We start from the raw sequence: 20,875 nt of genomic DNA, 5'->3' as shown, positions 1-20,875 counted from the left end.
AGTTAAGCTCATGCCACTATTACTAACTGCAAAAGCAGACGAGACAAATCGGGTGGTCGAGAGTTAGCCAACAGGAGCTGTATACATAATGGCAGGTTTTACGGTTTCGAATATTTCATCCAGTAATATACCAGAGCTCGTAGGTTTTTGGCGTGATTGGTCGTTTCTATTAGTGCACTAATATGCTTCTAGTGCACTAAAGTGGCAGATTCCCTTATCGAGATTCTCTATTCTCCGTACCTGCGGCGACGACTGCATTATACTTTTCCCGTTTTAGTGGATTTCAACTTCACAACTGTAAATTCCAAGATCAATACCGCGGTACAGCAAAATGTCAGATCAAAATGGCAATAGGGGTTGTCAATGCCCGCAGCAGCAACTAACAAAATAATCAAAATGTTTATTGACCAATCGCGAGCAGAGAGCTTTGACCACCCCATTTTTGATCAGAGGAGCAGCAGATCAAGCTTTCTGATATCACGCCTTATTTCTCACCGGAAGGCGCTGCGAAAGCTGCGCGCAGCTTTAGTCATTGTGCCTGGGACTCTCTTTCGGACTGCTTGCGCTGAGGCACTGCGCTGACTTTAGAATTGCGTTGTAGCAACGCTTGCTGCACACAACCCGATCAAACGATCCCTCGTCGTCAAATGACACTAGTAGAGTTGATACAGATCTTATGGATGCTCTGCTCGCAACCGCTGACGTTCGGCGGTGGTATTCTCCACGCGGCGACTTGTTTTCCGCTTGTTTGTAGTCATTGTGGCTCTGTTGGATCTTTGGACGCCTAGGAAAAAAGTAAGCTGCTGCTACCGCCCGACCAGAACGACTATCGCTCTGTTAGCGGGCTTTTTCTGGCCAATCAAAGCCCCGGAAAAATCCGACTTGCTGAATAAAAAAATTGATCTGCTGCTGCGGACATTGACAACCCCTAATACTAGAGATCTCGAGACATTTGTCCGACCCTTAATTTTTGCCCGACGTTTAAAAAGAATACTATAGATTTTCAAAGGTACAACTATCACTTTACACTAAAACTTGCACGAAAAAAACTAATTGTTATTCGTCTTGTCAATGATAACTGCACCGGTGTCCGAGCGTGGACCGACTGAAATGAGCCCAGCCTTGATGAAACCACATCGGATCACGTTGATCGGCACCGATTGCCACGCAGCAACGACGATGTCTGTGATAAGTCTGCGTCGCTGTGTGGTATTGGTGCAAAATTCGTGATCCACATGGTGCCTCTCCTAGATCTCCCTAGTAAAATGCTTGAACACGCGCATTACCGCGACACTCATCGGCTGGGAAAGGCCTGTAATGCCAGGAGGGATGAAATCAGGTTCCGTGCAGCCGGCCGCGAGCTATGCTCGCGTTGAAGCCATCTTGTGGACCTTCAAGCTGTCAAGCAGCAGCACTGATGGGCCACGGACTGATGGTCGCCACATCATACAAATTGTAAGTCAAACAGTAGATATCAGTACTGAAATCAAATCACGAACCACTTGGATCCATGCTTAGCACATGGCTCGCCCGAACGCCGGTTCATACAAATATCAATATAAAATATCAGTACCGTAAATCGAGCACGTGCTGGTGACGTACCGGTAGCTCCTCACGCTACTTGACGCCATGAGTGAAGCGGCGAGTGGACAGCTTGTTGCGGTCTCGAAACCACCACAAGTACTCGTATGCAGCTCGTTTCAATATCAGGATGCAGTGCCTGCAGCCATCATCGCGCCGCGGTGCGCACGAATTTCCGCGAAGGTGGAGGAGAAACTATCGCAGACGCTGTTTTTCGCCAGCGCAACAGCGTACGCGGTGACGCCTTGTACTGGGCCACCACGTCGGTGAGGCTATTGCCGTTTGCAACGGCATCTTCGCTCGCGGCTATGGCCTGCATACAGCAAAGTAGATGATTAGATCGGTACATGCATATCGTTACGCAGGTGAACTCACCTTCGCCTTTGCTCTGTCCTTTTGGTGAGAGCCGCGCGCCATTCCTGCAAATAACTTAATGGTGGCCGCGTGACCAGCAACGAATTAGTGGCGGCGATGCAATGCTCCCGCGCGCTGAATGACAGTTTTATCATACTTTTTGCGTGGTATTTGATGTTTTTACGACTGGGCAAATATCTCGTGGTCTCCGGTACGCCATGATTGTACATTATTAATACAAACTGTATGATATATCTCTGTATATAGAGTTGAAGAGTGCGCTTTGCGGCAAAGCCTTTGCCTGTTGGCCAGCAGTATTGCAAATCAGCCAATGACTTGTGTACAGTATAAAAGTAGTATAATATACTGGAAATGAATATAATATATTCATTTCCAGTTTTGCTCTTACATTTGCAGTATTAAACTTGGAATTTGCAGTTTTGAAGTTGAAAAGGTGTAATATAATATCCTTTTACAAAGCTGCGGTTATAGTTTACCTGACACTCCCAGATTGAAACTCATGTTGCGCACCTTGGCTTACCAACGTTGGCTCACAAGTTCACCAAATATAACACCCACAGCCTCAGCGATAAAAGTGTCGCTTATAATTCAAAGAATTGCCCGACTGCTACCGATGGACAGGCCAACTGAAGAGGCCAACCTAGCCGTGAAATTTGCATGCTCATGGGCTCGTGGTAGGTGGCCATGGGGCGCGTTCGTTCGGCGTTGATCGGTGGTCATAAACTGGCGGGAGCAGGCTGAAGCGCATGGGGAAGAATGGCGTTGTCGCGCAGCAGTGCAGGTCAAGCGAAGCTCGCCGTCGCGGCAACTCGGTGCTTGGAACGGCCGTTCGTCGCATCCACGTCCATTTGACACTTCACGCGTGCTGTGATTGGCTGGACGCTAAGCAGCCCATCTTCCTCGTGTGCGCCACACCGAAGTTCAAGTGCGCGTCGATTCGTTGAAAACTCGCTCGATGGTCGCGATTGGGCGGAAAGTGGCAATGACGAGTCGATAGCAGCTATTGAGGGCTCTTTCTTTTTGTATACCATCTTACCTCTCTCTTCTCAAATAATTTGGGTCCAGTAAAGTGTACTCTATGATATCGAAACAGCTACAACACCACGTCTATCTTTGTATCCAATAGAAAAGCATATTATACGTACACATCAGATGTGCAAGGTACTGTCAGCCGAACACGGCGTATCCTGCGACGAGGTGCGTCATCGCGTCATCAGGTGCGGCACTGGTGCCGGCTGACCACTTTGAACTTCGCCGGCCAGAGCGCAAGCGACCAAGAGCCAGAGACCCGCACGATGCTGCACCGCGCCCTGAAGAGCTCCTCGCTGCTGCTGCCTCGCGTGGCGCCCGCCGTGGCCCGCCCGGTCTCGAGCATGGCGCTGCCCACGTCGCTCGAGCGCCTCTTCGAGAACAACAAGAAGTGGCGCGACGGCAAGAAGCTGCTGGACCCGGACTACTTCGACAAGACGTCGCAGGGCCAGCACCCGCAGTACCTGTGGATCGGCTGCTCGGACTCGCGCGTGCCCGCCGAGGAGATCACGGGCCTCGCGCCCGGCGAGGTGTTCGTGCACCGCAACGTGGCCAACCTCGTGGTGAGCAACGACATCAGCTCGCTCTCGGTCGTGCAGTACGCCGTGGAGCACCTCAAGGTCAAGGACATCATCGTGTGCGGCCACTACGGCTGCGGTGGCGTGCACGCCGCCGTGGAGAACAAGCACCTGGGCCTGCTGGACAACTGGCTGCGCAATATCCGCGACGGTAAGATCGCGCGACCCATCCCGGTGGTGCCGCGCGTGCTTGTGACTGATGGTGTCTTTCCCGTTGATTGCTGTTGCGTGATGCAGTGGTGCGGCTCCACAACGACGAGCTGCAGCAGATCGACAACCACGAGCAGCGCATGCGCCGCACGGTGGAGCTGAACACCATTGAGCAGTGCATCAATGTGTTCAAGATCGGCCTGGTGCAGCGCCACCAGGTCAAGTACGGCTTCCCGCGCATCCACGGCCTGGTCTACGACCTCAAGAACGGCGAGCTCAACGAGATGGACGTCGACTTCCAGTCTTACGTCCGTAAGTACCGATCCATTTACAAACTGCACTCCTTCCCTTCGGAGGCGTCTCTGCGCCGATCCCAACTGCAGGGCAACATGATTAGAACTCTGGTCGAGGGACACGATGAGGAGCCGGGCCGCGTGAGCGCCAAGTACATCAAGCGCGCCATGGCCAAGGAGCCGATTCTCTTCAGCGAGACCGAGATCAACAGCGCAATTACCCGGGCTCAGGAGGGCGAGGCTGACGTCAACTCGGTCAACATCGAGAAGCTCGTCCGGTACTTTGACCACTAAGTATTCTGCCGACGTGAATATTCCCCCGACACCGCGGTGAACCTTACGCGGGTCGTTATACTTTAGAGGGCGACACCTTGGTGCCTTGCCGTCGCATACCGTATTCGCACAACGCGTGCATGCAACTTGACCAACAAAAATATAGCGAAGCGAACAATACTCTGGGAGCGCTTTATTGTTTTCATGGCGGCCAAGAGCAGAATTTTGCGCACGCTAAGTAATACGCATGCAGAATAGAGAGCTACACCTAGCGCGCTAGGTGGGTGATGCACTATCTTCCTAGGTAGCTGTGTCGGCACGGACGAGGGCTCGTGTTCCAATCGCCTACAGCGTGTTCTGCTAAGACGGCAGGGAACTCACGAGCACAGCTAGTTGCAAGAGCATCCATTCGAGTTGCCGCCGCTTTTGGTGTTCTCGGTCAACTTCAAGCACCAGAAACAAAATACGTCAGATAAGACCGGACATGCCACTCACGCAAGCAAATCATAGAGAGATCACGCTGAAATGAATGCAGAGGGATCTTACCTTGGTACCTGTAGGCCTGTTGGAGTCGCCAACCATTTCGCGAATCGTGATCAGCTCCGATGCCATAGTGAGGAAGGCCTCCTCCACGTTCTGCGCGTTTTTGGCGCTCGTTTCCAGGAACGGGATCGACAAGCTGTCTGCAAAAGCCTTGGCTGTCTCGTACGACACCGCCTTGTTGTCGCTAATATCGCTCTTATTGCCAACCAGCAACTTGCACGTGCCCTCGCTCGCGTATCGGTTCACCTCGTTTAACCAGTCGTTTACGTGATCGAACGATTCCTGCGAGGGCATCAACAAAAAACAATCGTGAAAACCCTGTCCCAGAGACTATTCCGCGCAACAAGAATCGTGCGAGTCGAATTACCTGGCTCGTGACGTCGTAGACCATGATGATACCGTCTGCTCCACGGTAATACGCACTTGTAATCGTGCGGAAACGCTCCTGCCCAGCAGTGTCCCACTACAACAAGCCACCGCAGCACATTAGCCATCCTTTCAAGTCGCTGCAAGAAACCAACCCAACGTCTGCACTCACAATCTGAAGCTTCACCGTCTTGTTGTCGATCTTCACAGTGCGGAACCTCTGCAGCACGCCCCACAAGCCAATCCATCATCGCCGTTGTTAGATGCATCTTTCGTCAAGCCCCCAACTAAAGCAGCAGCACCCGAGGCACGTACGAAGTCCACGCCAATGGTGGTGATGTAGCTCTCTGTGAAGGCATCGTCCTGCAATTATTAGCGTCAGCAACAGCAACAGCAGCAGCAGGTTAGACGTCAGTTTGGAATCCAAGTCCAAACCGCACGCCGACGCACCGCGAAGCGCAGCAACAGGCAAGACTTGCCCACGCCTGAGTCACCAATCAGCACGAGCTTGAACAAGTGGTCGCTGCGCAGCGGCAAACAGCAGCGTTATCGTTAGAGAAACGGCTCCAACGCACTTCGAGAAGAGCCGCGGAAGGAAAAAAAAAACAAGGGAAAAAGCAACGCACTAGTCCCTCGACATGGTCGTTCTGGCTGCTGCAACTGTAGGAGGGTCGAAACGCAGGACGGGGGAGCGGGACACGCTGCTAGGTGGCTTCGCGTCGGCTCCAGCGAGAGAGGCAGAGAGGAAGGAGGCGATGCCGTTGCTGTAGTCCGTAGCTGTCGCTTCGTTCTTTGCTGCAGCTTCCCTCTAAAAATAGCGCACCTTGAAGGCATCAGCATTAACAGGTCCGGGTATATATCAGGCGCATACGAAAAGCAAGTCAACACGCTGAGCCACACCATGTCCACACTAGTTTCATGTGGGCCACACCGCCCATCACAGGATCCAAAGTTACTGTACAAGTTTTCGAAAAGCTCAAGAAGAATGGAGGGCGGAGACGCGAGTGCCGCGGTGACGCCCCCGCCCAAGGCGCGGCGCGGCAGCGGCGCCGCCATCTACGAGAAGTACCTGAATATTAAGAACAACGCGCTGAACAACGGGGACGGTGCCAAGAAGACTACGGAGATCTCCAACTCGACAGGTAGCGTCGACTCTTGTCATAGGGATTTTTCTTGTTTTTTTCTGGCATGGTAATGATAAATGACGGTATTTTTGTTTTGGCTGCTGTGCATTTGCAGATGAACAGGAGCTGGAAGCTGGAGAAGTGGTTAGTACCGAAGAGAATGACGCTGCATGTGCCAACGGATCCTCGGGCCCCGGCGCGTCTGTTGCTCCTGCTGCTGATGGCAAGTCGGAGCCCGAGGGAGAGCCCCAGGCACAGCCACAGCCACAGCCTCAGCAGCCAGCGCCAGACGCGCTGCGGCCCGAGGCGCCTGCCCCTGCTGCTGGAGGTGACACCAAACTAACGGCCGATGGCACTTCTTGTGCTCCTGCTGCTGCCCCTGCTGCTGCAACTACTACTGCTACTGCTGCTGCTGCTGCTTCTGCTGGGACTGGTGATGCGCCTCCTGCTACAACCGCTGCTCCGGTGTCGCCGTCCGCCGCTGCTTTTGAACACGCTCGTGCTCCTGCGCTCTCGAACCCTCCGTCGCCTTCACACTCGCCGCCGAACGAGCAGTATGCAGCCATGCGAGTTGGTACGCCAATTAGGATGACCAACAACGGCCGTGACATGACGTCGCCAAGAATGGGAGGACCTGGAGGCCCAAGGTCGCCGAGAATTGGAGGACCAGGAGGACCCATGTCACCGAGGATGATGGGCGGACCTGGAGAGCCCCCGAGAGGCCGTAGTCGCAGCAGAAGCCGTGGACGCAGTGGCAACGGCATGCCGGGTGATATGAATGGACGAGGACCGCCACGGTCGCCACCTCGAGGGCCGCCGGGAAATGGACACTTTGACGGTCCTCCTCCCAGAGATAATGGACCCTTCAACGGACCGCCAGGGGGACCACGCAGCCCGCCACGCGGTGGGTTTAATGGTCGACCCGGCAGCCCGCCCCGCGGTGGATTCAATGGTCCACCTCGTAATGATTTTGGACGAAGTCCTCCTCGTGGTGGATTTAATGGACGACCGGGAAGTCCGCCGCGAAATGGTTTTAACGGTGGTGGACGCAGCCCTCCTCATGGTGGATTTAATGGACGACCAGGAAGCCCGCCGCGACATGGTTTCAACGGTGGTGGACGCAGCCCTCCTCGTGGTGGATTTAATGGACGACCAGGAAGCCCGCCGCGAAATGGTTTCAACGGTGGTGGACGCAGCCCTCCTCGTGGTGGATTTAATGGACGACCGGGAAGCCCGCCGCGAAATGGATTTAATGGAGGGCGCAGCCCCCCTCGTGGTGACTTTAATGGAAGGCCGGGAAGTGGCGGCTTCAGCGGAAGATCTGGAAGCCCGCCCCGTAATGGCTTTGGTGGTGGACGTGGAAGCCCGCCCCGTAATGGTTTTGGTGGTGGACGTGGAAGCCCGCCACGAGGTGGTTTCGGTGGCGGGCGTGGAAGCCCCCGGCGCGACGGATTCAACGGACCTCCCGGCCAAGGACCCCGCGGGCGCTCTCCTCCCCGTGGCGACTTCGGGCGAGGTCCGCCCATGAGCCCGGGACGTGGTCCGCCCCATGATTTCCGTGACGGGCCGGGGCCAGGACGAGGCAGCCCGCGCATGATGGGTGGCCGTGGCGGTCCTCGCCGAAGCCGCAGTCGCAGCCTGCCCAGGGGACCCCCGCGCAGTCCTCCACGCAACGGCAATGGTTTCGGACCCCCACCGGGGCCCGGTAGCCCGGGTAGAATGGGCATGGGAGGCCCAAGAAGTCCGCCGCGCGGTGGTGGCTTTGGGCCCCGCTTTGATGACCGAGGTCCGCCTCCTATGAATGGCCACGGCCCTTCTCCGGGACGAGATGGTCCGCCGAATATGTTTTCCCCTCGTGGTCGGAGCCGTAGCCCGAATCGACCGCCTTCGGGCGACATGATGCGCAAGAGGGACCGAAGCTGGGAACGTGGAGGACCTCCTCCGGACATGATGAGGCGTCCGTTCAATGGGCCTAATGGCCCGTTGCCTGACAGCCCTCGTATGATGGAACCGCGTCCGTTTGACGTAAGTCTCTGCTGCGGTATAGATACCGGAGTTTTGGTGTGTGGCTCTAACTTGTGACCGCTTTCTTTCCATTCTGTAGACGCCAAGTGAATGGAACTTCGAGTTGAAGCGCAGTGGCAAGATCAAGTGCCGCTGCAGCGCTACGTCGCTTTCGGTTGGCTTCAGCCGTCAATTGTACGTTGGATCATCGCGCACACATGGACTATGCTACCGAGTGATTAGTTCTCTTACATGGATCTGTTACGTATTGTGCAGGCCGCTGTATCTGGATGTGGTGACGCTGCCACACCTGAACCGCTCGGGCGAGTTCCTGCAACTGGACCGGCCAAACGTAAGAAGGGTCGTGTACGAGCTCAAGCCGGAGTCGATCGCGGACGCGAGCGGCTACGGGGAGTTCCGTGACTACCTCATCCAGGGCCGCAATGGCCACGCGCGCGCAGGGGCTGCCACGGAGATGGAGCCTCAAGGTTTCAAGATTTTTATTCTGCCTCCTGGCCAAGCCGCGCGGCAGCTCGGCTACAAAGGAGACCACATGGTCGCCGTCCTGCGCTCTCGCTGAATGCACAGCATGCGTGTGCAATCCGTCGTTCAAGGTACTCAAGCTGCCGCACCAAGCCTATTCGACGAGACGCGCGACGACCGAGCCCAATCTGCCCAATTCGCCTGCTGCGCCGCGTCTCGCCAATGGCGTTTCCATTCCTGCATGCGTTCTCGTCCATCTGTAGTGTAGCTGCTCGCTAACGAGATGCGAAATGTCTGCGTTCTCCTCCTTGCGTGTGCGTCTCCTCCCGGCCAACGTGGCTTCAACTGCCGAGCCTCAACTCGCGATCCGCGTCCGTCTATGCAGCAGGTGCGTGACGTGCGTGGTCCACACCGCGGCGCTGAAGCTTTTCGCGTAACCGCCCGAGCGCAGCACTTTGCAATCGGGACTGGAGGCAATGGCGCCCATGCAGATGAGCGACGACGCGTGCCGCGTGTGCGGCAAGGAGGACGACGAGGAGTTCCTGGTGCTGTGCGACGGCTGCGACCGCGCCTTCCACACGGGCTGCGCGCAGGGCTGCACCTGCTGCAACACCAAGCCGCGCAACTTCTCGCGCAAGCCGGCGGTGCCCGAGGGCGACTGGTTCTGCAAGTTCTGCGCCGGCCGCGTGCCCAAGCTTGGTGCGTCCGCGTCTGCTGCGAATTGGCTCTCCAGCAGCGTCTTTTCAGTGTCTTTGTGGTCGTCTAACTGGTTGCATTGGTGTGTGGCGAGTAGAGGAGGGCAAGCCGCCCGTGTCCTCGATTTTCGCGTGGGGGGACAACGAGGATGGGCAGGTGCGTCGTCGCGTTGGTGTTGAAGGCAGTAGATGGCTACATTGCTGTCGTCGGGAGCGGCGGGGGTTGTGTTGCAATGGGCGTGAAACTAACGTCGCGTTGGGTGGTGCTTGGGTAGTTGGCACTCCCGGATACCGAGGACAAGGTGGTCTGGAAGCCCACCAAGGTGCACGAGCTGGACGGCATCGGTGTGCTGGACATTGCTTGCGGCGAGACATGCACGTACGCACTCTGCAATGACACGAACTTGTACTCGGTCGGAACGGGCGTGTACGGCCAGCTGGGACACCAGGACATCGTCCACGAGAAGCTGGTCCACTTCCGCATGGTGCGTTCTTGCCTCGGAGCGCCATGGTGCTGACGATGTCTATCGCGATCTTCATGGCGAAGATTCCTAACGAGTACCGCGTGCGTGTCTATATGCAGATGGAATCTGTGACTGAAGACAAGCGTTCCAAGGGCGAGGGGAGGTAAGAACTGTTCTGGGACTGTATGCAAGTGGTTCAAAGCAATAGCGAAGTTAGAAGGTATGCTGATGGTTGTATTAATGGTGCAGGTTCTCGCAGATTCTCTCAGGTGCGGGCTTTGGTGTGGTGATCACGACTGAGGGACACGCCTACACGTGGGGCAATGGCGAGGTTGGTCAGCTGGGCCACCAAGAGAACAAGAACAAGAAAGTGCCAAAGAAGATTTCTGCGTTGAGGGAACTTGAAGTGCCTGTCGATCTGGGTATGCCTCTGGGCTTTTTTTGCGATAGAGATTACTTGCTAACGGAGTTGTGCATGCTTGCATGTTGCGTCCTTTTGCGCAGCTGCGTGTGGCAGCGACTTCGTCCTCATGACGACAAAGGACAATGGTGACGACGACCAGTTCAACACGCAAAACCCTGGAGTGTTCATGAGCATGGGGTCGAACAATCAGGCCCAACTGGGTGATGCCTCCAATAAGAACCAGTGGGTTCCACAGCTCCTCAACAACGACAGTTCGGACCTCACTAGTGTACGTAAATGGTGTATCTTGGACGAAATGCGCAACACACGAACTTACACATTAGTGCTCAATGATATAGACGGAGAACACTACCATCGAGGATCCTTCGGAGTTCTTACTTGGCCGCGATATTACCCAACTCGCGGCTGGCAGATCTCACTCTATTGCTGTCGTTGCTGGGTGAGTTAATATTTTGTGAAGTTTTCTACAGTGCATGCTCACATACAGCGAAGTGGGGCTAACTGGAGTTAAACGCATCAATTGGTTTAGAACGAAGGGGCTTTGGGCGTGGGGTTACGGCGATCGCGGTATGCCTCTCAAATTTACATTCAGTTCCTGCTACAACAAAGTGCTCACGAATGGGCTCTGTGTATCTGTGACTATCGGTGCAGGTCAAATCGGACACCCAAAGCCAGCACCTCCCGCGGGCCAGTCCAAGTTCTTCCGCTCGCAATTCCGCGTCCCTCGCCCTCGATTTGTCCAGGTGCGTGCTCATCTTCATCAAATTGCCGCAGTCTATTGCTGGTTTGACCTAACATTGTCGTGCTGGCGTTCGTCTCCAGGCGTTCAAGAACGACGCCGTCAAATTTGTCGCGTGCGGTGGCCAGCACACGCTAGTTCTTCTGCAGGACGGACGCCTGTTTGCCATGGGCGACAACGAGTTCGGTCAGCTTGGTGTGAAGCGCGGCGAGACGCCGGAGGAGAACTGTGTGGATGTCCCCGTGCACGTCGCCGTGTTTGGGTCCGACAAGACGATCAAGCAAATCGGCTGCGGTGACGAGTTCTCGATGGCGCTTACGGCCACAGGCGAGGTGTACTCGTGGGGCCGCGGCCAGCTAGGCCAGCTGGGCCTGGGCGAGTCGCAGTCCGATCCGTTGGACGTGCCCACGAAGGTGCCCGACCTCCCGGCCATTCAAAAGCTGGCCGTCGGTATCAACCAAGTCTTCGCCATCGAGTTCACCAACGGTGCGTCTGCTTCCCAATCCGCGTGGAGGCGATATCCCTCCTAACTAACGCTCCTCATGTTTCTTTGTGCACAGTGACGCTCCCACCCCCCGTCGTCCGCGCTGTTGCTCCCAAACGTGGTCGCAAGGCTGGACCCGGCGCCAAGGCCAAAAAAGCTAGAAAGTAAACGCCTGCACACCCATTTTCACTAGCGCAGGGAGATTGAATACACCACACCACTCGAGCAGTGACAAGGAGCTGCTATAGTGTTAGGTAGTTGAAGTTGTAGCCACTTCCGTTTCGTTCATTCGCAAAATAGTGCGAAATGACTGCGCCATTTTGCGCGAAAAGCTCAGCTCGTTTTTTCAGTATCATAACGCACGTCGGTCCCCCCTCCTATCCGCCCTGCGATCGTAGCGCGCGATGAACCCCCAGCACTACGCGACGTACAACCCGCAGCAGCAACAGCAGCAGCAGCAGTTCTATGCGGGCGCCTACGCGACGCAGAGCGGCATGAGCGCGCCGGCCATGGGCGGCGCCCCGCCACTCCACGCGTGGACGCCGCCCTCGCCGCAGGAGCAGCAGTACTACGACATGCTGTTCGCCCACGTGGACGAGCAGCGCCGCAACGCCATCGGGGGCCAGCAGGCCGTCGCGTTCTTCTCGCGCTCGCACCTGGACAAGGCCATTCTACGTGAGGTATCAGCTCGTCGGTGCAGTGATACAGTGGCTGGGGTAGAGCGACTGAGTGTGGGTTGCTGCAACTGCAGGTCTGGAGCATCGCGGACACCCAGCGCAAGAGCGAGCTGTCCAGGAACGAGTTCTACGTGGCCATGAGGCTCATCAGCCTGGCGCAGCGCGGAGAGCAGGTGTCGGTGCAGAAGTTCGTCCAGTTCGCGGCGATGCAGTTCCCCCTCCCGGTGCTGGAAGGAGTGCCGCCACCGCCGCAGGGGATGCACCCGGCGGGAGGAATGCAGCAGATGCAGCATCCGCCGCAACACCCGGCACCGGTTCAGACTCAGGCTCAGCAGCAGGAATTTGGTGCTGTGCATCAGCAACCGCCGTCGAGCAACGGAGCTGCGTACGCCGTTACTGCTGATGAGAAGAGCAAGTATGATATTGTCTTCCAGCAGTATGACACGGATCGGGATGGATTTCTGATGGGACCGGAGGCAGTGGCGTTGTTTCAGATGTCCGGACTCGATCGCAATGTACGTATTGATAGGGTCTGCCAGAGTTTTTTTGCGATCTTTGCGAATTGATTTGGTGTGCGTGTGGCTGGTTGTATGCTGGCAGGTGCTGCGCGATATTTGGTCGATGGCTGACGTGACGCAGGATAGCAAGCTGAGCCTCCAGGAGTTCTACGTGGCAATGCACTTGATCGTGTGTGTGAGCAAACGCGGACTACCGATGCCACAGACGCTGCCGCGGGAGCTCGGAGAAACAGCTTTTGGCGCTGGCGGGGCTTCTCAAAGCATGCCCGGGCAGGACGCTTTTGCTTCTCAAAACGGATTTGGTGCACAACAACACCAAGAAACCGTACCACCTCCGAAGCCTGAGGGTATGTCCGCTTTTGACTCGCTCTCCACCGTAGAAGATACACCGCTACCAAGTTTGGCCACGTCAACACCGCGCTCTTCACGGACGAACTCGTTCAATCACGCCGATGCTAACGCAAGTAACAGTCACACAGCCGGGTTTGGTGAGCCGTCTGTTCCCACTCCTACTGGAAGTCTTCAAGCAGGGTTTGCAGCACCGGCGGGACAACAAGATTTTAGCAGCTTTTCGGCGTCACGAACCGCAAGCATCACTAGTGGTGCCGGTCGGGACCGTACCAACTCGGCATCATCGATGAGCTCGATGTCCAGTTTCAGTGGTATGGCACCGCTCCAACCTCAGCAGCAGCCTCACCAGCTTCCTCCTCGAAACCTAGGGAGCAACGAACGTATCCAAATGCCGGTAGTCGAAAGTGCCGGGTTTCAACCACCTCCGCAGACTTACCCTGGGTTTGGCGCTGGAAACTTTGGTGCGCCCCAAGCACCGGCTGCTGCCCCGGAAAGACCATTCATGGGAGACGAGGAGGAGAAAAAGGTTGTGGGTCAGTTGGACCAGCTGAACGACGAAGTTGTTCAGACTCTCGCCAATGTGGAGCGCAAACAAACAGCTATCGAGATGTTGTCAGATAAGCTGCGCGATTTAGACGAACTCCGCCATGAACTGGTAACGCTGGTTATGAAGAGGGAGGATCTGCGTGCATCATCGACTCCTGGGTCTGTGACAACTGACAGCGCCGCGGAGGAGCAATCCAGGCGCGCTGTAGAACGCAGTCTCCGTGGACTAGTGGAGAACCAGAAGCAGCTAATCAATCAGCTCCAGTGCGATATTGCACGACATGAAGGTGAACTGGAGGAAGCCATACTGAGCGCAAAACTACAGCAGAAGCTGTCGCTGGAATCACGATCTCCATTAATCGATGCAGTTTCTCCACCGCCTTCCACTCGAGAATCGTCAGGAGCTGCCGGTACTGGTGGGGCTAACGTTTTTACGGGCGCTCCTCTCTCTCTTGACGGTTCAAATGCTTTACCGTCTCCGTTGGCACCCAGTGCTCCTTCCATCTCCGCCTTCTCGCCAGATGCAACCGATAGCAGTGGGTTTAATGCGTTTAGCAACTTCGACTCTGCACCCCGGTCTGTTTCAAGTGCTGCTCCGTCACCGGCAGCGGGGCTAGCGATTCCGTCAAGCTCTCCCTTTTCGCCGTCTCCCTCTTCGTCACAGGGTGCGACCGCGAACGATAGTTTCAACGCATTTGGTGATTTCGCCGCGCCGCCTTCAACTGATGTTATGCCATCGTCTCTAGCTGACACCCCTGGAAGATCGCCATTTTCGCCTACTCCCTCGCCTGCTGCTGCGAGTGAAAGCAACGACTTCCAAGGGTTCGTGTCAGCCCCAACATCGGTCGATGGGGCTGTGCCTGCGTCGTCCCCTGCAGGAGCAAGCGATGCTGCAGAGAACTCACCGTTCTCGCCATTTTCGCCCTCGCCCTCGCCTGCTGCAACCGATGACAGCAACTTTGGTGGTTTTAGTGCTGCGCCATCCTCATCGCCTTCGGCAGCTATTGAAGTATCTGGAAACTCTCCGTTTTCACCGGAGCCGTCACCAGCCGCAGCAGCCACTGACGCCGCGGTCCCGTCAGCGTCCCCCGCAGCCGGTCTTGAGAGCTCCCCATTCTCGCCATCCCCATCACCAGCCGCGACGGATAGTGCAGCGTTCGGCGGCTTTGAGACTGCATCGCCTTCCGCTGATAACTCAGCGACGCCAGCGAAAGCAGATGATGGCACTGCGAATTTGATTTTCTCCCCGGTCGCTGCGGACAGCAACGGATCGAATGCGTTCGGCGATTTTAGCTCTGCTCCAGCCTCCACTAACAACTTTGAAAGTGCTGAGCCGGTAGCTGCTTCCGAACCGCCAACTGGGAACTTGTTGTTTTCACCTGAGCCGTCTCCTGCTGCAGCAATTGGAAGCGGCGAGTCTAATGCATTTGGCGATTTCAGTGCGACACCGGTCTCCACTACCAGCGCTGACAGTGCTCATGTGACGTCGTCTGAACCGGCAGCTGCTTCTCAACCAGCAACTGGGAACTTGTTGTTTTCACCTGAGCCATCTCCCGCAGCAGTCACTGGAAGTAGCGGATTCGACTCGTTCGGTGACTTCGGCTCTGCTTCGACTGACAATGCCGCGTCGACACCAGCACCTGAGAAGTCGTCTGGAAACTCGCCGTTCTCGCCTGTCGCCGCGGATAGCAGCCATTTCAATGGATTTGGCGACTTCAGCTCGGCTTCGACTCCAGCAGACAGCGCTTCCGCGACGGAGAAGCCGGCGGAGACGTCGGGCGGCTCGCCGTTCTCTCCAGTCGCCGCAGACGCCGCCGCATCAAGTTTTGAAGCGTTTGGCGACTTCAACGCCGCCCCAACCTCGACGGACAGTGCAGCGGCAGCCTCTGAGCCGTCGAAATCGGCCAGTGGCAGCGGAAACTCCCCGTTCTCGCCTGTAGCGGCAGACAGCAGCGGGTTCGACGACTTCAGCTCGGCCCCAGCCACGGCCGACAGCACGACGACCCCGTCCGAGTCCAAGCCGGACAACGGCGGATTTGAAGCGTTCGGCGACTTCAGCGCGGCTCCAGTCTCGTCGGACAGCTCCAGCACAGCAGCAGGCAAGGATGCCAGCGACAACAACGGCTTCGGGGCGTTCGGAGACTTCAACGGCGCTCCATCGACCACCGCAGCCTCAGACGGGTTCGGCAACTTTGGCAACTTCAACTAACTTTTTTCGAAATAAAAAGCACTTTTTACAAACCGCAATCGATCCGACCAATCACCACTCGCCATTTTCACGTTGAAGGCGAAGCGTCGTCCAGCACTGCCCGCGAGGATCCGACGCCATGGTGAGCGCCCCCGAGGCGCTGCGCAGCGCCATCCGCGATGGAATTCTGGAGAGGAAGGTGCGTCGATGGCACGCGCCAGCTGTCACGCAACCGTGCTGTGTTTTACGCGCCTAGAAGCCGAGATATCGCTGAAACACTGTGCCAAAATGGACTTCTGACTGTATTTTCCATGGTTTTACTTGAATTCCAGCGACGCGCGGGCTATTGGACCAAGCGGCAGTTCGTGCTGACGCCGACGCACCTCATGTACTTCGACTCGCTGGAGGCGAAGGAGCCGTCCAACTCGTTCGCGACCATGGAGATCATGGCCGTCCAGAAGAGCGCCAGCGACCCGCAGCAGCGCGTCTTCACGCTCGTGCTGTTCAAGAAGAAGAAGGACTACAGAGCCAAGAACACACAGGAGCGGGACGCCTGGATGGAGGCTCTAGAGTCTGTTGCCGGGATGAAAGGAACGGGGGTCGTCCCCGTTCCGGTGAAGACACAGGAGGATCCTGCTGTTGTGGAGGCTTTGGAGAAGGAGAGCGGGGTGGACAGAGAGAGCGAGAACAACGCTCAAAATGTCAAGGATGTGGACCTACGTGCGCTCTGTGAGCAGATGAAAAAGTCCTTCTCGTGGCAGATCCAGATCAGCAAGTCGTTCTCGGCGAAAGACGTCGCGGAGTTTGTGAAGAAAACGCTGCCGCAGCTGACGACGGCGCAGATCCAGGAAGTTGGTCAAGGGTTGATTGACCAGAAGCTGATTATTCCTTTGAAGTCGCATGTCTTTGATGTGGCGGATCCGGGAAGATTTAAGTTCGTGGAAGTTGCGGCGCCGAAGCAGCCGAAGAATCATTTGAATATGCGCGGGCCTTCTATCGCGAACCTTATGGGCAACGATCAGTTTAATGCGAGGAAGTATGCTGAGGACTTCCTGCGCAAGCACTCGCCACAGAAAATTGACTCGCACTGTAAAAAGCTTGTCGCTCAGAAGGTCGATTTCTGCTTGGAAGAGTGGGCTATGACGTTTTTTTTCTCATGTGTGTTTTGCACGTGTTGATGTAGGAAAACACGATCGAGGAGTTGAAGGAGGAGATCAGCGCGAATTATACTTCATTCATTCGTGCAGCAGACGAGATTAAAACTATGGAGAATAGTGTGTCGCAGTTAAAGGCGTTAGTGTTGGAGTGTAGGCGAACTATGTATGCCTTAAAGGGTGTAGCATTGGAGACTCCACCTGGTGAGAAACGAAGCCTTATTAACGGATGTGCGATGATACTAACACTTACCTTGTGTGGCTGGTTGAACTCAGAAAAAGCTGTACAGCCAGACTTTAAAGCCGTCGATAAGAAAGCAGAAGAGCGGAAACAGAGTATGGCTCTGGATGAGTTTATTCGCGATCTCGAGGTGTATCTCTACGAAAGAAACTACGAGCAATTCACACACCTCATGCTGGAGTACAAGCGAAAGGAGACACAAGGAATTGAGTCAGCTACAGAGGCCCAACAAGCGAAAGTAAGCGCTCTCATATTGTTGCGTGGTTATCCGTCATCGGTTTTAATAATGTAAAACTTTTTGTCATTCACAGATCGATGAGCTCCGGCACTTACTCGTCGAAAAGCTGGTCGAAGAGTTCAATTCTTCGCTGCAAACGTCAGAGCGTATGCACAAGAAAGAAAACCACCTAGAGTTCTTGATTCAGCTTGGAGAGACCCAACTGGCGACAAAAATGTGCCTACAAAACTACTCCGTCCGAATTGCGCTTCAGCTTCGACATGTGCCATCGTACGGAAATGCCCTCAACTATGTCATCAATTTCTCGAGGACTTTTTTCACCTCGCTGCTAGTATGCTATGAGGATTATGAACACAGGTACGAGCATTCAGTCTGCACTACACTTCAAGGACAGTACTAACGGTTGGTTATGCCTCTTTGTAGCTTCCGGGGACAGAAGAGCTCCCATTTTATATCCTTGACGGTGTGGATATCTGCCCAGCTAGAGCACTTTGCGAGCGAAATTACGTATCACATATTTCCGGATGATCCAAGTGCTTCGTCGTCTCGGAACTCGTCGGCAGTGGCAGGTGCATCCTCGTCGGCCAGCTGTGTAGCCATTGACGTCTCGGAATTTAAGAGTGTTGCGAAGTATGTATCGAGCGCACTTCGATACGTATTTTACGGCTCACGGCAGCTGGAGTTGGCAGGATTACCCACTGCACACTATTTAGCCCCACACTTAGCACGCGGGCTGGTGTCATTCTTCACAAGCTACTGTATTGCAATCAAGAACACGATAAGAGAAGAGATTAAGCGTGAGCGGTGGGAAATGACGTCACGGATGATTCGCGATCCCGAGAACAAAGTAGAGCGTGAAATTATCCTGACACAGAGCGCGAGATCCTTTTACACGCTTGTGCAGCAGTTTTTGCGAGATGTACAGCGAGTGATGAATCCTTCCTGTGCCACCTCCAAGTATGACACTCGGAGGCTTCATGTAAATATACTTGAGGGTGGTCTCTAACTTTTGCGTATGTGTAACGTTGCAGTCTTGCGGAGGTTCACGGGGTCGTCGTATGGGAAGCTGACGAGTTGCTCGTTCGCTACAGTTTTGAAGAACTCCAATACCTGGAGTCACCGAAGTTATCGTCTTCGTTGCGGCCGAAGCATATTATCGGTATCCTCACGAATGCCGCGTACATTCAGGATGACTGCGCGGCGCGATCTACTAACATTCTCCAGGAGTACTTGCCCAAGGCTGCGCTGCAAAACAGGGAGGTTGAAACTCAGGTAAGCGAGTATGTTTTGTTAGTATATCCGAGGTGTGTGTATTGATATAGCACTGACTGTTGCATGTATCTACTGCAGAATGCTGCTCTTTGGGATAAACTCGTGGAGATTGGAGTGAAGCGCTGCGCACAATCGCTGATGAAAATGTCATTCAACTGGCAAGATGTAGATCTTGCTGACGACGTGCTTCCCGAAGTTTCTGTCTCGCCAGAGGCGAGTACGACCGGCTCATTGTTCGCTGGTGTAGTCGTAAATGAACTCGCCGATTCTTTGACAAACAACCAGCTGAACAAGGCAGTTCAAAACTGCAACCCGGTGACTGTGGTGCAAGATACCCCCAATGGCGAGAACACTGGAAGAAGCATTGGAAGAGCACCGTTTGCTGCCATGGTACTTGGTGCACTATTTCGTGAAATGCTGGACGATGAACCGTGGTGGCAAAATTTCGGTGGCAAGGGTGGAGTGGCACGCAAGCGTCTTGGTTATGGTGGTGTGAACAAATTCCTGGCGGAGATTAACGCACTTCTAGACATTGTTCCGCCGAACCGGAGTTTGAAGGAATTGGTCACCGATGTTGACACCAAGATGTTGGCGCTTTATCAGCAACTTCGTCCCGGTAAGAATGATGTACGTGCCCCAGCTGAGTGGACTCAAGCTTATGCTAAGCGGTGTACTGAAGCTGCCGCACCTCCTACGAAATAAATTAAAGGGATGCCGAGGGTTAGTAGTTTGGAAAACGGAGTTGCGATTGATTATTTTTGCTTGAGCTACAGCTACTTGAGCTCCTTCAGGTCGCAATGCAGCTACGCCTTCGACTCTTCGCCCGCGAAATACGCGACCAGCGCATTCACCTCCACGAACGCGCTTCCCGGTGTCTTCGACTGCGCTTGGATGGTCTTCATTGCGGTATCCACTTCTTCGTCCGAGAAGAGCTCGCTTTCTCGCTTGAGCATGCGCGAGATGTAGCGGACGCTGACCGTGCCAGGTTCCTCTTCGTGATCCTCCACCAGGTTCATGATCATGTTGCGTTGGAACTCCGGCTTGGTGGTGGGGATCTTCCCGTCGCGGAAGTTGTGGAGACGGAAGACGCCCATGTGCTTGGCGATATAGCCTTTGTAGTCGACCTCCAGCTCCTTGAGGATGCCCGAGCGGATGTCGTACACCATTCCGTGGATGCGCGGCGAGCCGTAGAGGCCCATTCGACGCTGCACCATGTTGATCTTGAAGATGTTGAGGCACTGCTCCTGGATGTTGAGCTCCACGAGGCGGCGCTCTCGCTCTTCTTCCGTTTTGTACTGCAAAAGCTCGTCCTTGTGCGTACGGCAGACATCTCGGATGTTACGCAGCCAGTTGTCCAGCAGACCGATCTGGGCGTTCTTCAAAGCGGCCGTCACACCACCGCAGCCGTAGTGACCACACACGATGATGTCCGTGACCTTCAGCTTCTCGACAGAGAACTGCATGACCGACAGCGAGTTGATATCGTTGCTCACGACAAGGTTGGCGACGTTGCGGTGCACGAACATCTCGCCGGGACTGAGACCAGTGATCTCTTCAGCAGGCACGCGCGAGTCCGAGCACCCGATCCAGAGGTACCGGGGTGACTGGGCCTTCGCAGTGCGCTCGAAGAACGTCGGGTCTCGCTGCAGGACGTTGTCACGCCACTTGCGGTTGTTCTCAAGCAAGTGGTGGAGCGAGTGCGAGTCGTGGTCGCAGCTACTGTGGTCGTCCTTCGAGGCTCCACGGGCGTCTCCCATCGTATTCAAGTTGGTGGTGAGGGGTCAAGCTTGGATAGGGCGGGTGCTCGAGAGCGGTCCGAAGCTAGAATGAGCTGTTTGGGGAGTTGCCAACCACGCCGTTGGTGAATCTCCACTAACGGCAACGGCTTCCTGCGCTCTTGCGTCACATGAAGAAACGACCCCTACTTCACCAAAAACGACGGTGACGTCGCATCCGTTTCGCTGGCTAGACAAAACTAAAATTTGCTGTGTCGACTTCGACCTACCAACTAACTACTTGGTTTCGTGGTGTATTTTGTTGATAAGCTCAGAATGCAATGCTGCTAATAGCTGAATATGCAGCTCG

General features: G+C 55.3%; 8 protein-coding genes across 8 annotated transcripts; 6 read left to right on the top strand and 2 right to left on the bottom strand.

Moving 5' to 3' along the window:
• Positions 1–3,251: 3,251 nt before the first annotated feature.
• IUM83_08977 (Carbonic anhydrase) lies at positions 3,252–4,300 on the top strand (the record flags this gene model as incomplete). The annotated part of the gene is made up of 2 exons (XM_067933384.1): positions 3,252–3,714; positions 3,801–4,300. 2 exons carry the CDS (start codon positions 3,252–3,254, stop codon positions 4,298–4,300), a joined length of 963 nt encoding a protein of 320 aa, XP_067781189.1.
• Positions 4,301–4,668: 368 nt separating this feature from the next.
• IUM83_08976 (GTP-binding protein YPTC1, variant) lies at positions 4,669–5,828 on the bottom strand (the record flags this gene model as incomplete). Its single annotated transcript, XM_067933383.1, has 7 exons — positions 4,669–4,722; positions 4,826–5,104; positions 5,190–5,285; positions 5,361–5,408; positions 5,504–5,551; positions 5,639–5,711; positions 5,815–5,828. 7 exons carry the CDS (start codon positions 5,826–5,828, stop codon positions 4,669–4,671), a joined length of 612 nt encoding a protein of 203 aa, XP_067781028.1.
• Positions 5,829–6,173: 345 nt separating this feature from the next.
• IUM83_08975 (Epidermal growth factor receptor substrate 15) lies at positions 6,174–7,840 on the top strand (the record flags this gene model as incomplete). Its single annotated transcript, XM_067933382.1, has 4 exons — positions 6,174–6,330; positions 6,428–6,456; positions 6,868–6,886; positions 7,293–7,840. The coding sequence occupies 4 exons, from the start codon at positions 6,174–6,176 to the stop codon at positions 7,838–7,840; spliced, it is 753 nt and encodes a 250-aa protein (XP_067781030.1).
• Positions 7,841–8,208: 368 nt separating this feature from the next.
• On the top strand, positions 8,209–8,896 carry IUM83_08974 (Epidermal growth factor receptor substrate 15; the record flags this gene model as incomplete). The annotated part of the gene is made up of 3 exons (XM_067933381.1): positions 8,209–8,337; positions 8,417–8,511; positions 8,593–8,896. The coding sequence occupies 3 exons, from the start codon at positions 8,209–8,211 to the stop codon at positions 8,894–8,896; spliced, it is 528 nt and encodes a 175-aa protein (XP_067781029.1).
• Positions 8,897–9,284: 388 nt separating this feature from the next.
• On the top strand, positions 9,285–11,773 carry IUM83_08973 (Transcription factor; the record flags this gene model as incomplete). Its single annotated transcript, XM_067933380.1, has 11 exons — positions 9,285–9,498; positions 9,593–9,651; positions 9,770–9,979; positions 10,078–10,121; positions 10,208–10,380; positions 10,463–10,650; positions 10,721–10,821; positions 10,912–10,949; positions 11,034–11,125; positions 11,205–11,607; positions 11,682–11,773. The coding sequence occupies 11 exons, from the start codon at positions 9,285–9,287 to the stop codon at positions 11,771–11,773; spliced, it is 1,614 nt and encodes a 537-aa protein (XP_067781032.1).
• A 236-nt stretch (positions 11,774–12,009) lies between these two features.
• Positions 12,010–15,906, top strand: IUM83_08972 (transcription factor; the record flags this gene model as incomplete). The annotated part of the gene is made up of 4 exons (XM_067933379.1): positions 12,010–12,285; positions 12,357–12,797; positions 12,883–13,147; positions 15,200–15,906. 4 exons carry the CDS (start codon positions 12,010–12,012, stop codon positions 15,904–15,906), a joined length of 1,689 nt encoding a protein of 562 aa, XP_067781031.1.
• Positions 15,907–16,024: 118 nt separating this feature from the next.
• IUM83_08971 (Exocyst complex component 8) lies at positions 16,025–19,492 on the top strand (the record flags this gene model as incomplete). The annotated part of the gene is made up of 8 exons (XM_067933378.1): positions 16,025–16,084; positions 16,218–16,997; positions 17,069–17,243; positions 17,316–17,518; positions 17,592–17,875; positions 17,942–18,475; positions 18,550–18,790; positions 18,869–19,492. The coding sequence occupies 8 exons, from the start codon at positions 16,025–16,027 to the stop codon at positions 19,490–19,492; spliced, it is 2,901 nt and encodes a 966-aa protein (XP_067781034.1).
• Positions 19,493–19,593: 101 nt separating this feature from the next.
• On the bottom strand, positions 19,594–20,547 carry IUM83_08970 (Carbonic anhydrase; the record flags this gene model as incomplete). The annotated part of the gene is made up of 1 exon (XM_067933377.1): positions 19,594–20,547. The coding sequence occupies one exon, from the start codon at positions 20,545–20,547 to the stop codon at positions 19,594–19,596; it is 954 nt and encodes a 317-aa protein (XP_067781033.1).
• Positions 20,548–20,875: the final 328 nt, after the last annotated feature.

The sequence above is a fragment of the Phytophthora cinnamomi genome (genome assembly GCF_018691715.1).
Source record: "Phytophthora cinnamomi strain GKB4 chromosome Unknown Contig120, whole genome shotgun sequence".
NCBI lineage: Eukaryota > Oomycota > Peronosporomycetes > Peronosporales > Peronosporaceae > Phytophthora > Phytophthora cinnamomi.
Note: the sequence above shows the minus strand (reverse complement) of the source record. Positions and strands in the feature narration are given on the sequence as shown.